The following is a 13,274-nucleotide window of genomic DNA, read 5'->3' as shown; positions in this document are numbered from 1 at the left end:
ATGCAGAAAGTACAATAATGCAAAAAAGTACAATATAAGATCAGGTAATAAATTTTAGATTTTAGAAAATGAATAGACTGAAGATTTTTATGTACTTATGGGAAATTGGATGTTACAAAATTGTATGAAATATTCAAATTAGATAAAGTATGATATATACTATACATAATTTGATTTATATATAAAATTTAGGTTCCATCTTTTTCAACTATGGAAATTTTTAAATGCATAAAAATCTGTAGTCTATTAATAACATATGTCATTGTACTTTTAAAACACATATCCCTTCTTTTTTTAAATTACCATTTATATTATTTTGATCAAAATCTTGACTTATACTCTTTTGCCTGCCCATCAAAGAATTTTTTCTCGATGTGGAAGTTAGAGCTTGGGGATTTTTAAATGGTTTATGGGTTTTTGCGTTAACAAAGGGAGAGTTTGGGTAATTTAAGTACAAAATAGAAATAACACTGACAGTGTGGATGCTAGATTAGGCACGGCGTGCATACGATGTTTCAATAATGGTGTTTCACAAGTCATAAATTTAATAACTTCTACACGTCAGTTTTACAAATTACAAGCCATCCAGTTGTCATACTTGACTTAAAATAAGGAAATTGTACAATAGAAATCTGTAACTACATACCTTTCCGATTGTCGATCCAGTTATTATAGTTATTAGTAGACAGTTTTATGCATTCGTGAAAGAAAAGTGCACAGAATGCGCGTAAAATATTTAAGATTAGAATAGTTACGAGATTCCATTTCTAGTTTCCGTTTTAGTAGTGTAGGAATTTTTAGAAGCTTTAATATTTAATGATTTTTCGAAACTTACTTTTAATTATTTATTTTATTTATTCTATTTATGCATTGTTTGATGGTAAAGGGATACAGAATAGTATTTTGAATAGAAAATTAACCTCGCCAATAGTAGCTTTAAAATTACATTGAATAAGTGACTATGAAGAGTACGAAGAGTATTTTTTTAGCAATAGATACATATACACACACGCAAAACAGTATTACAGATGTACTTATATACTATACTCTTGAATTACTTCGAATTATTTTCTTTCTTTTTAGAGTACTTATAGGGCATTGCTAGTACTTGTGCCAGTGAACTGTAATTGAAATAAATGATTGGAACGAACAAATTTGCATTTCTTTTTTTTTTAATATGACCAACATTCTTTCAGCTTTTTATTTGTGACGTAGTCGTTTTCCTAAGTCAAAGTAACCTTATTAAATTTCCATCCTATATTCCAGTAATCATTTGCTATCATAATTCTCTTCAAAAAATTGACTGAAAATTATGATATTACAAGGTTTTTGAATATTATTAAAGTTTATATACACGATATATTTATTGCTATTTGTTATTCAATGTTACTATTAGTAATAACTAAATTAATTATTTTCTCAAATATTTCACAGAGCCATAGAAAGGTAAGGAACAAGCATTCAATGATCACTCTGCTATTTAAATCATTATTCACTACAATTTAATAGTACTTTTTCAATTGCTATATTTTAACATTACATTATCAAAACAGAATGTCTTCCAGTAATGAAAAATAAATAAAAATGACTTTTCAGTTATTTAGTAGACATTCCATTCAGATAATATAACATCCTAATACGAAATTATTTAAATAAACAAAGATTCGGACAATTACTACTCTAATTTATCACAATTTTCAAATTGTCAAAAATCACACTCATATAATCATACAATTTTCTTTCAGTATCAATACAAACGACACGCAACGCCACCTGAAGGATTTGCAGCACATCGACCAGTCTCTAAGAACAGTGGCCACTCAGCTACTAAACGTGACCAATCCGGAAGAATCCACAAAAATCCTCGACAACGTAATCAAGAAGCCTGCCGCGAGTCAGAAACCATTGGAGGCCGCTCCAGTCAAAGAGATCAACGTGAACAATGGCCCGCTTGTCAACGTCGGATTCGGCAGGCCAATTAATTCCAAGTTCAACTACTTCGAGACGAGTCATCCGGGTCAAGCGATGGCCATCACCGAGGAGGAGCTCGAAAGAGAGTTAAGCTCGACGCGTCTAATGACTGCGTACAAGAATCATCCAACGACCACCGGCGGGATCTCCACGTGGATCCTTTTGAATCCACCGTCCACTACGTTGAAGACGACGGAGACAGAGAAGAAGACGAAACAACCGATGGAAACGGACGTAAAAGTGACTGATGCGAAGCCAACGACTCTGATGATGGAGAGAATAGACACCACCGAAAAAGTTACCATGCCTGTTTCTACGACGTTGATCGTGGACGAACCTTCTACCACGAAGAAACCCGTCCCGACGACCACGAAGAAAACAATTGAATCGAAACCAGAGAAGATTCAAAGCACAGAGAACGTAGAGTCTGTTCAGAGTACCACTTTAAAAGCTCCTCAGGTTACTGTGAACAACTCGGAGACTAAGGAGACAGTTGCAACCACTACGAAAAAGGTGCAGATCGTTAGAACGACGCCTAAACCTAAGACAGCTACCACGAAGGGCACCGTGTTATCGAAACATTCCGTTACCAAGCCTACCAGGCCTAATCAACACCAGAATAGGCCTAAGCTACCTATGAGAAGGACAACTACCGTTAAACCAGATACTGTTAAGAATGAGACTGTTTCTGCTGGCAAGATAGAGAAGGTTACATTCAGGCCTGTCCAGATGATTACCATTCCAAAGAGCAAAGTGGAAAACACCGAGAAGCCTATGTTCGTGACCAAGATCAAAGCTTCTATCCTAATGGACACTCAGAAGACCACTACGCAGTCTTCGGTATCGTCCACGACTAGTTTGGAAGCTACCACGAGTCCCAAACCGACAACAGTTGGCAGTAATTTGGCGGAGGTGTCTGCGAAGCCGAAACCAGTTGGAACGAAAGTGAACAACGTGCTGAAGGTGCAGTTGAAGAAGCCTCTGGACGAAGCAACGACGCGAATCGAAGTGGAGCCTGTTAAAGCAAACGCTCCTGCGTCGAAGGTCGAGAGGAACGAAGTGAAGGAAGTGGCTGAGAAGGAACCGGAGAGTCTGGACAACACGAGGATAGATTTAATGCAATTTGACTTTAACCCCGAGCTGACGAAAATTAACGTAAATACAGAAGTTTCGCCGACATCGACCAGCAGTACGCCATCGATCGCCACGTCCACCTCGACTACTAAAAGGCCTAGGAACAATTCCAAGAGAAAGAAGAACAAGAACAGAAGGCGAAAACCGACCACGTCTACGACAGTGGCCACCGTTTCCTCCGCGACGTCCAGTACGATGGAGAACGACTTGTCAGAGGAATTTGTTGCTGAGAATGGTATACAGGAGTCGAAGATAGTGCCGGAGACCAAGTTGGCTAGCAACTGGACAAAGACGAAGAAGAAACCAGCTCCGACGCCGATCAGCATGCAGATTTACAATTTTCTGAGCAGAGAGGTGATGCCTAGTTTCGGGATGATGTCTCTGGTAGGACTGGGACTCGGTCTGGCTTCATACTTCCTGTACCCGCTCGGAGGAACCGTGGCCAGGAGGAACTACGAGGTCGAGCCAAAGTACAAGTATAACTTCGACGAGTACGGTGGGAACTACGGCCAAAGCGAGGAGGAGGTTCTGTCGAAAGTTCTCCAGGGAATGACGACCGACGAGAGCAAGTATCCCGGTTCAAAGGATCAGGACTATTACAGATATCAGAGCTACGATGGAAACTACGAGACTCAGCCGATTAAGAAAAGCGACCAAAGATATTCCTCATCGTCTCCGATGTATCGACCGGAGAACACAGCGTCTGGGCACAAATACAGGAACACCGATTATCGTTACATGCAGAGCACCAGCACGCCGAGTTACTACGACAGGCCGAAGCATCGCGAGTACGTGGTTGGATCGGCTGTTCCTGGCACGGCCAATCGGCAGTTTGTTGTCGGAAGTGTTCCGAAAGTCTACCCACCGTACGACGACAATCCTTCTGCGTTGTCGACCACAGGGAAACTGGCCAACAGTTACGAACCTACGGAAGAAAATGGTCAGGTACAGTTTGATCACGATGTGAATCAGAGCTTCGATTTCCCTGTGGGATCTGTTCAGAGCTATGGCCAAGTTCAGACGGCTAGACCGGATGAAACCTACGAGGAAGTGGAGATTACACCTACCGCGGTTGCCGTGGAGCACGGGCCCAGGTCTATGAAGGTTAAACGTTCCCTCCAGGAGTCGACAGAGACGCTCTCGACGAGAGGAAGAAGAAGAAGGGACTCGGTGATTCAGATTATACCGTCGAAACGAGAATTGGAAGAAGAAGAGAAGGAGGAGGATCTGAGCAACGAAATTCTTAATATAATCGATTCGGCCATACCCGAGAAGGATTACGGCAAGGAGAAGAAGAACAAGGACAGGGAGACGGAAGATTTTGAGAGTCAGAGGAGAAAGGAGAAAGAGGACGAGAAGAATCGGTTGAAGGAGGCCGCTGTCAAGAGTCAAATACTGGAAACGAGCACGGCTACGTTCGTGGATACTTCCACAGCAACGAAAGAGACTATTGACTCCTCTTCTTCTTCTTCTTCTTCTTCTTCTTTTTCTTCGAGTTCCACGGAAAACGTGAATTCTGAAGATTCCACGACGAGTAGTAAAACGACGGAGAGCACAGTCGAATGGACCGACGCGACTACGAAGAAGCCAGCCGAGCAGAATGGTTTCAATCTCTTCAATTTCGTGAAGAGGATCGCCGAGATCAAGTTCAGGCTCGGTCTAACGCTCCTCAAACATGCGAGCGAGGGTTTCGCCAGATATCTCGGCCACGTGCAGAAGAGGATCAACGGAGAGGAATGAAGGAGGCTTTTTCGAAGTAGTTGAACACAGTGTGGAATCGAATGACGAACGCGATTTACGCCGTCACTAGGGGGCTAGCATGTACCTTACTTCTTCGAGCACGCCAGGACCTCGTCTTGAAAATCCTTCGTGTCTTGAGGCCTGATTTTTCGAGAACGTTTCGAGAGGATGGAGACGTTTTTGGAAACGTTTCTCAATCGAAATAGTCTTTCTACGGGGGTGACTTTTTTTTTTGTAGACTCTGAAGTATCATCGTCTTTTTGTCTTTCTTCTTTTCTTTTGCGTTTCGAGTGCTCTCTTCTTTTTTACTGGGGGGAAGAAATATTCGTTCCTGATCGATAAAAGTAACTTTTTGAAAGAGAGATTTTTCAAATTTTTCTGACAAGGAAATAGAGAAGAATGAGGATTTGAAAATTGTAATGTAAATCTGTATTTTTGTATAAAAGATTGGTATTTTTTGTTTTAACATTTTATGAGAATTATATTATAGAAGATTATGATATTAGAGTATAATATGGACCGATTATGTTCTAAGAAAATTCTTTTAATATTCTTAGAATATAATTATTTTTGAATAATGTATTAATTAATTCGATATAACGTAGACTATGACAATTCTATAGTTACAGACGGTAATTAAGAGTATCGAAAGAATCGTCTTAGAATTCTATATTATCAACAATGTATAATATCTTACATTATAATTTAATATCCCGAGAATTCTAAAAAGTACCTTTTTATTCGGAAACGAATATTTCTTTCTCTCTACAAGAACGACGAAATTATTTTAAGCTCGTAGAATCAACTAGACAACTCACCCTCTGTTAGCATAATTGACGATGAAAAGCTACTCTGTCCATATTTTTTAAATAGTTCTTATTACATAGAATAGTTACAATCCTTGCAAATTATCTTGAAAATGTTGGTTTTATCCATTTATTAATCTACATACAAATTTTTATCGTGCTGTTAAGACCAAAAAAAAAGAGAAAAGGAGGGGTTGTGTTTGGACGTGAATGAGAACGATAAGCTTTAAAAATCAAGGACTTTTCAGATGGAGTATAATTTCCATTGGAAATATCCATTTCAAGAACATTATTCTCAAACATTTTGAAACGTTCTTCAGGAAAGTGTGAGTGAAATTTCGAAGAACTTTCAGCGAAAAGTTCAATTATTTTTTATTCTCCAAGTGATTCTTTCGAATCTTCGATCGTATCTTTCGTTGATACTTATGCTTTTTATTAAGTATTGAAGCGAACGACGAAATGTAAAGTATGTTATAAATACGTATTATAATACATATAAATAAATAAATAATAAACATGATGCGTGTCTACATAATATCCTGACGTATGTGTGTGTGTGTGTGTGTGTGTGTATACGAACGAAACTTGTAATAAAAATCGAATATTTCTGCTTGCAGGAGCGTATTTCTTTTTTTTCTATGAGAAAATTATAGAACGATATGCTTAAAATTATGCAGATCAATCTTCCTTTTTAAAGTCTAACGTGTCAATTTAATTTCTCATGCTTTCTACCAGAAGTTCATTCTATTTCTCTTTGCCTTTTTCTAAAGTCTTTCTCTTTCTAAATTCCTTAATTTGTATCCGTTATTGTTTTCTCTATTCCCACGAATTATTTGAGACTTCATTTCCCTAGATTAGTTTCTCTATCGTAGTCTCGTTTCACGGACTCGGCGGTGGCTCGTGGGATTCAGATCACGAATACTCGTCGCTGAGTTATCCTGATCGAGGAGTCTCAATCCGGAAGTCAACAAGTCCCTCTTTCGACGGCCGAGAAACATTGGTATCATCATCGCCATTGTTGCCGGTAATATCCCTGTAAAGGAGCAAATTTACTTCGACGAAATTAATTTCCTTAAATGTTAGTTTTGAATCTTAGCTTTCAATTTTCTCGTTATTGGATATTTATCTCGTTATTTGCTGGACATTTAATCTATTGGACTTAGACTTTAAATGTGTTCAAACTTTAAATCCTTAATTGTGAATTTAAACATTTCTTTGTAAGTTTTTTAAAAAATTCTGGTCCATTTATTACTCTGAATAATCACGTTCATAGAGTTAACTAAACATAAACAGTTAAACAATTTTAAAATATACGATGTTCGATTCATAGTTTGCAAATAATCAATTCTTGTTAATTTTATAAGCATTAAATCTTCGGTTCAAAATTGTTTGCAGCGTGAGGCACATAATATAATTTTGATAGAACATTTATCTCCAATATCTTTTCATTTGTTATATTTAAACAATCAATTCAAATTGCACAGGTACTATTTTTACTGTATTGCTATAATTTCTACAAATCTAATTTCTATGAATAATTTCTTTAATTTCTACTCTTTCTAACTAATTTCTATTTTCTGCTTTGAAAAATATTTAAGTAACAACTAATAATAAATCACAAACTTACCAGCACCGACAGCGGCCAAGACAGCAGAGCTAGATGCTTGGTTTCCTAACGTGTTCCTGATGGGCCTTTTCTTCAGAATCGTTGGGAACGTTTGTTTCTCCATTTCGTATTCCTTTCGGCTCTGGTCCACGCTCTTGAAAGTTTTCTCCACTTCCAGAAGACCTCCGTGCGATGTTGTCGTGTTTGTGCCGTTGATCGACGGTAACACCGTCAACCTGACCTAGGTAAACGATATTTCATCAAGCGATTGCCAGTTTCTGATGTATTTGAAGAATTCGAATTTATTTTTGTTGATCTTTCTAACGTTAACGCGTTAAAAATGTTGTTAGAAACATTTAAAGAATAAAATGACTCTATCAAGCCAGAGTTAAAAATCTAAACTTTAGCAAAGATATATTAATTTCTGTCTCACCCTTTCAGATCAATAGATTAAGGATCTACACAGATCTTTAGTTTAAATAACTGACACAGAAATTATTATTTTCAAGAGATCAACAATCTATACAACAGTTAACAGCATCTATATAATATTTCTCCCAAAATAAATTTCTTTTTCCAAAAAAAAAAAAAAAAAAAAAAGAGAAATTACGTCTGTATCCAAAGAAATCTTTCTTCCTCTTTCTATATTCTCAAAAATATTTATAACATAAAAACTTCTTTGATCATCTAGCCTAACCTGTCTCTTCGACGTCATCACGGCGATTGCTGGATCAGGTTCCTCTTTCCTACCCACGCTCTTAGTCACGTTTTCCACTTGACTTGTCGAATCTATCTTCATCGACCTTTGCCTGGACTTGGAGTAGCCTCTGTTCGTGGACAGTAGTACCCATTGGCCATCGCCGTTTCCGGGATAACTCTGCGGATGATTGTTCACGTACTGATACTGGGAAAATCCTGGTCTCTCCGTAGAAGGTCGTAGGCGGTCGTCGAATCTCGTTGGGAAATTGTGCCAGTCGTTGTTCTCCTCTGCTTGATTTTTATCGCTGTATCTATCCAGATACTGATAACTCGGTTTTGTCGGTTGAGGTCTGTTCCAGGTATTTGGGAAATTTGCTGGACGATTGTCGGTAATTATATCGCTGTTGGGACGATCTGAGTATTTGTTCCAAGATGGTCTCTCCGGCGGCCATTTTTGAGCCTGAGTCTCTTCAGGTTTTTCTGTATAGTAAGCAGGACGAGCTGTGGGCTTCTGCCATGGTTTCTCGTTGGCGTTCTCTGGCCAGGTTGGTTTTGGTTTATCCATATACCTAGAACAGGGACATCAATTATTTTAAGATCTTTAAGATATTCATTTATAAAATATTTTTTCAAATATCCTTACTCTGTATTTAAATGTACTAAGATATTAAAATATTCATTATAACAATAAAATAATTTATGATAATAAATATAAATATTTTCTGTGCCAGTTCAATTTAAAACTTAGCTCTTCGTGGAACCTTTGGCTTTAGCTTAGCTCAATTAGAGCCGCAATGTGGAAAATAGAAAGTGAACCACTTAGGTATAAAATTGTACGCGAATTTACCATGGCTTATTGTTCTCGTAGATTGGCCTGACAGAGTAATCTGCGGCCCAAGGTTTTCCAATGCTCGGCTTGTCCCATGGTTTCATTTCCAGCCATGGACGTTGGGTATTTGGAGTCGCTTGCCACTTTGAAATTTTGCTCTTAGACCATGGTATTGCCTCCAAAGTAACCCAGCCGTTCCTATCTTCGTACGAATTTGCCCCGTAATACTTGTTTCTCTTCAGAGTGTCGTTTAACGTTGAACTTAACTGAAATGATCAGTTATGGAATAATTGATAAGAAAAAAAAAAAAAAAAACTAGCAACAATTGGGATTTTTTTCTTTTCTAGCCGAATAAAATTATAGTTGCAGATAGATGTAGTATCATAGTAGAAATGTAGGAGTCTTCGATGATCTTGTTGTTGATTAATAATTTAATTTTAATTAATTCTTAAGTCGTTGTTCAAATCAAAAATTGTTAAATCGATATACTTTGACGTAAACTATATCAATACCGAATTAAATTAAGTATAATGTATGTATATAAGTAATTTAATAATCAAATACATTGCCTACATTAAATTAAAATATTCTCAAGTTAAATTTTATAAAAATTACCATTTTAAAATCCTAAAAATTGCGAAAAACTCATTCTAAAAGAACCGATCATGCAGAATAAAATCTCACAAGTACAATATCTGGTGAAATATCTTACCCCATCTTCAGTGGACGTAGAATTAATCGTATCTTCTTCGTATTTGGTGTTCTGATCATAAATGGCGCTAGTCGACTGCGTGCTAGTTTGATCTTCCACTTCGAGAGCCAGAGCTTCCGTAGGCTTGACGATCCTGAACGGATATCTTTGATACTTCTCCGTACTGCTCTTAATCTTATTCGCGTATTCCTCCAGAAACTTGTTCAGCACGTCCGGATTGAACGTGGACGTTTCGAACCCGTTCCTCGAATCGTCCTCGCTTCTCGGGAAGTCCTTGATCATCCTTTGGTTATTGTTCTGAAAGGCAAACTTTGCTTCACGATGTAATGGGCTTGATGTAGCAGCGATCGGCTCGTCGAGTACCCTGAAGCTTTCTCCCTTCGTCTTGAACAGCTCGGACGTGTCTGTCTTTGCCTCTGCGAAGTATCTCGTGCTGCACTGCGAGCCTCTCAAGGTCAATGCCAGCAGGAGCAGGCAAATCGCTCCTTTCGCCGCCATCTGCAAAGAATAAGAGAAGCATTCGTTTTCACAACAAATCCTTTCAGTTTCACGACATCTTTTGGTTGAGACACACGATTCTTTTCCTTTTCTTTTTTTCATTGAAAGAAAAGTATTTTGAGAAAAGTAGGTAAACGAGTTGATTAAATAATTATTGTAGTGAATTGATAGAAAAGTGAATTTATAGTAGTTTATTATATTTCTCAATTTGTATTCTATTTATATTAATTTTTTACACCAAATTCATATTTTATTAATGTTTAATCATAGAAGCATAAACTTGTAAAACATAGTTTCGAAGCAATGTAAATTAACTTTCTGTTGTGTAAAGTATTAAAACGTATTAATATAACTATATTTTGTGGAAATGATTAGTTCCAAAATTTGGATTGTATTTTATCGGAAAAGAAAAAAATGTGGAATTTCGAGCAAAGAATATCTTATCGTATTTAAATTATTTGGAAGACAAGATTAATTGACATAAATTACATTAAAAAATTCATCCACAAGTGACTCTTATTTTTTCCAGCAAAGGAGTCTTAATCACCTCCCCCCTCCCAGCCGAAAAAAAATTTCTTACAGATAAATGAAACCAACAACAATTAACAGAAACCAAGCCAAAAAACGATGATCAAAATAGAAGCACATCGCGTCACTAACCGTCTTCGTAGGTTCTCGAAATCTTCCAGTCCTGGTGGCGACTTTTCGGTAGTGGCCAACGAACGACCGTAGGATCGAAGGGAAACCAGGGAAAACCCGTTAGGAAACCACCAAGTAACCAACCAAGCTGAACCGCGCGTCGACCTCCACTCTTCAAGGTCCGAGATGGTTCTGTCGCGGAGACGTTGTCCTCGTTTGCTTTTAATCCAGGTCCCCACTTCCTGGGGGCCTGGTCCATTTTGCGTCTCACTCGTGCAACCACGTGCTGCAACAAGCCTGTCTATCCCTCGTACGCTTGGTCACTCGGAGAACGGACGCGGCGCCCGCGTCTACTATTTTTCTCCTCACCTTCTATCTTTGTTCTACTGTCCGCTGATAATTGTCAGCTGAGACGTACGCGAGGATTCGGCCATCACTGACTGACACAGATCTCGATCTCGTGCAGTTTCGTCTTTTAGACGAGTCTGTAATCCAGCGAGGAGAGTTCGAGCGCTCAGTTTTTACAAACTTGAGGCGCCGTTTCTTAACGTTGATATTCTGAAATTTTTATTTTCACCTTTAGCCTTTTTAGTAATCACCTCGAAACGTTCAGTTTCACCTATCAATCAAGATTTAATTTCAATTTTCTTCAATCCAGCGGTCTTAAATTTTTTATTCTCACTCGAGATTAGCTCGTCAGGGACCAAATTCTATTATTTCTCAATGGTCGAGGGAATTGCTTTCGATAATTCGATTAATAAATTCACACATTCAAAATATTTGCAATATTAATGGTATTTATAACACAGAAAAATTAAGGAGCTCTCTAACTACTCTAATATACTCAGTCTTGGATTTGACTAAATTTTTAACAGAACCACATAAGTACTCAGCCTCTTCGAATCTCGTTCGACGGACTTACAAAGGTGCAGATGGAATCGCGAGGAAGCCAGGATTTGTCACGCACTAATTGTTGCCAGCGTGGACAATCAACGGCTACTTTGCACGGTGGTTTTTCTGGTTATGATTCGGAATGTCAGCCGCGTTCACGCTAGCCGCGTTCTCTACTTTTCCGACATCTCAATGGACAACTCCTGTCGATTCATAGATACCTTGCCAGTAAATACGTATTATTGATCGGAAATCTTTCAAACCGGTTCCTTGACATCGACACTTGTTATCGATCTTTTTCCCAGATGGTGCAGGTATTAATAATATCGAAGGAGGAATCGAGCAAAAAATTTAATTTACAAATATATACTCGCGATAATTCACATACCTCAGCGATAAGAAACAGTTGCCTAGTTGAATTACTTTTCCTCGTTCGTTTAAAATATTATCAACATGTCCTTTTAATACAAACTTTTTTTGTTCTCATACATAGATACACATATCCTTCAAAAATTTGGAACACCTAGCAATTTCGTATTACAAAATATAAACAGATACATAAACAGTCGGCATCTCCAATAACACAATCTTATAGTTTTAATTACTTAAAACTATAGTCACAACAGTTTATAAAATTATAAAACATCGCTGAAAGAAGGAGATATCCAAAATTAATTGGGTGCTCTAAACTTTTCGACAGTGTGTGATTTGAAACTTTCGTTTGTCTCTGACGATACATCGAAGGGGAAATTTCAAACGTTAGAAATTTCAATATAGGACTTACTATTGTTTCGTAGACGAATTTCGTCGTCTCGCCATGCTGAATTCATTCGTCGATTAGGGACACACGTAGAAAGAAACAGAAAAGCGTGACGATGTTCGTGCTTGATAAATCATCGATTTCTTCAACTGTTTTATAGACAGAGGGAGTCTCGATTTTCGTGACTTTTGCGCTTTCTCGACACAGAAACACTGCGGATTTTCCCCCTTTTTTTCTCTACTCTCACACCATGAAATCCTTCGCGAGTGAAACTTGCCTCGAATCACGTTTCCGTTTTACGAGCAGCTTCCGAATCACTCGGGCTCGGGTTTTCACATTTTTGCATCCTCGACCGACAAACATCTCGTTAAGTTTTTCCTTCAAGAGGAATTTCTTGGGTCGGATCGATAATTCGATGCAGGAATCGTTTCCGATATCTTTTGTCCAAATCTATCAGATCAACTTACGTTTCGCAATAAACAATATTCATTCTATTTTTCTTTCGATTTATACTCAGTTTGGCATTGGTGGCGAATACTAGAAGGTTTCATAGAATGAATGAAATATAAATGAGAGATACCTCCGAATAATAATAATTCCAACATTTTATATAAACTGACACGTTGAAAAACTGACGTTGCATTGTCCTAAAGATGATTTATCGAGTGTTAGACTTCCGAGAGATATGCAACGGGCTAGAATTTTTTCGCTTCCGATTCCGGTCTGACTCCGGTGTGGTTGGCTGGCCTACTCGAAACCGGAATTGGGTCGTTCTCCGGCGTAGATAACCGCGAAAACGAGCATCAGGACGCGCATCGAAAAAGGACAGAACAGACTGCGGCTGTCAAGCGCAGGGAACGTCTACTTTCGTTGTCGGCTGGTCTACACGGAAGGGGAATATGACTGTGTGCTCTCAGGCTCGTGACTAGCGTGCTCCGTGCGTTTTCAACGAGTCGGCATATTCCAAATGGATCGTGAGAAAAATTCTT

At 38.2% G+C, this 13,274-nt stretch overlaps 2 protein-coding genes across 5 annotated transcripts in view; one reads left to right on the top strand and one right to left on the bottom strand.

The window, feature by feature from the left end:
• Window positions 1-5,885, top strand: part of LOC122536478 — a 28,098-nt gene extending 22,213 nt beyond the window's left edge. For both annotated transcript variants that reach the window (XM_043668871.1, XM_043668870.1), the window contains one exon: window positions 1,746-5,885. In XM_043668871.1, coding sequence (XP_043524806.1) covers window positions 1,746-4,845 — 3,100 coding nt within the window. In that variant the 3' untranslated portion in view covers window positions 4,846-5,885. The remainder of the gene's footprint in view (window positions 1-1,745) is intronic.
• Window positions 5,886-5,998: 113 nt separating this feature from the next.
• On the bottom strand, window positions 5,999-11,078 carry LOC122536479. 3 transcript variants are annotated; one of them, XM_043668873.1, is made up of 7 exons: window positions 10,656-11,077; window positions 9,861-9,995; window positions 9,498-9,794; window positions 8,804-9,051; window positions 7,955-8,525; window positions 7,279-7,498; window positions 5,999-6,684 (listed from the first exon to the last, which is right to left on the bottom strand). In XM_043668873.1, the coding sequence occupies exons 2-7, from the start codon at window positions 9,993-9,995 to the stop codon at window positions 6,515-6,517; spliced, it is 1,641 nt and encodes a 546-aa protein (XP_043524808.1). In that variant the 5' UTR covers window positions 10,656-11,077; the 3' UTR covers window positions 5,999-6,514. The 3 variants fall into 3 exon arrangements, with proteins under 3 accessions (XP_043524808.1, XP_043524807.1, XP_043524809.1); XM_043668872.1 differs by having other exon boundaries at window positions 9,498-9,995; XM_043668874.1 differs by having other exon boundaries at window positions 6,565-6,684; window positions 7,279-7,493; window positions 9,498-9,995; window positions 10,656-11,078.
• Window positions 11,079-13,274: the final 2,196 nt, after the last annotated feature.

This window comes from Frieseomelitta varia, unplaced genomic scaffold (genome assembly GCF_011392965.1).
Source record: "Frieseomelitta varia isolate USP_RPSP 00005682 unplaced genomic scaffold, Fvar_1.2 scaffold_840, whole genome shotgun sequence".
NCBI lineage: Eukaryota > Metazoa > Arthropoda > Insecta > Hymenoptera > Apidae > Frieseomelitta > Frieseomelitta varia.
This window is presented reverse-complemented; position numbering and strand designations above follow the sequence as displayed.

What these genes read in the sequence shown, in the direction of transcription:
- LOC122536479 (XM_043668872.1), bottom strand. Translation starts at nt 9,995, where the DNA reads ATGGCGGCGAAAGGAGCGATTTGCCTGCTCCTGCTGGCATTGACCTTG. An exon ending in TACGAGAACAATAAGCCATG is followed by an intron (nt 8,526 to 8,803) that starts GTAAATTCGCGT and finishes TCCCTGTTCTAG; the next exon opens with GTATATGGATAAACCAAAAC. An exon ending in TGATGACGTCGAAGAGACAG is followed by an intron (nt 7,499 to 7,954) that starts GTTAGGCTAGAT and finishes TCGTTTACCTAG; the next exon opens with GTCAGGTTGACGGTGTTACC.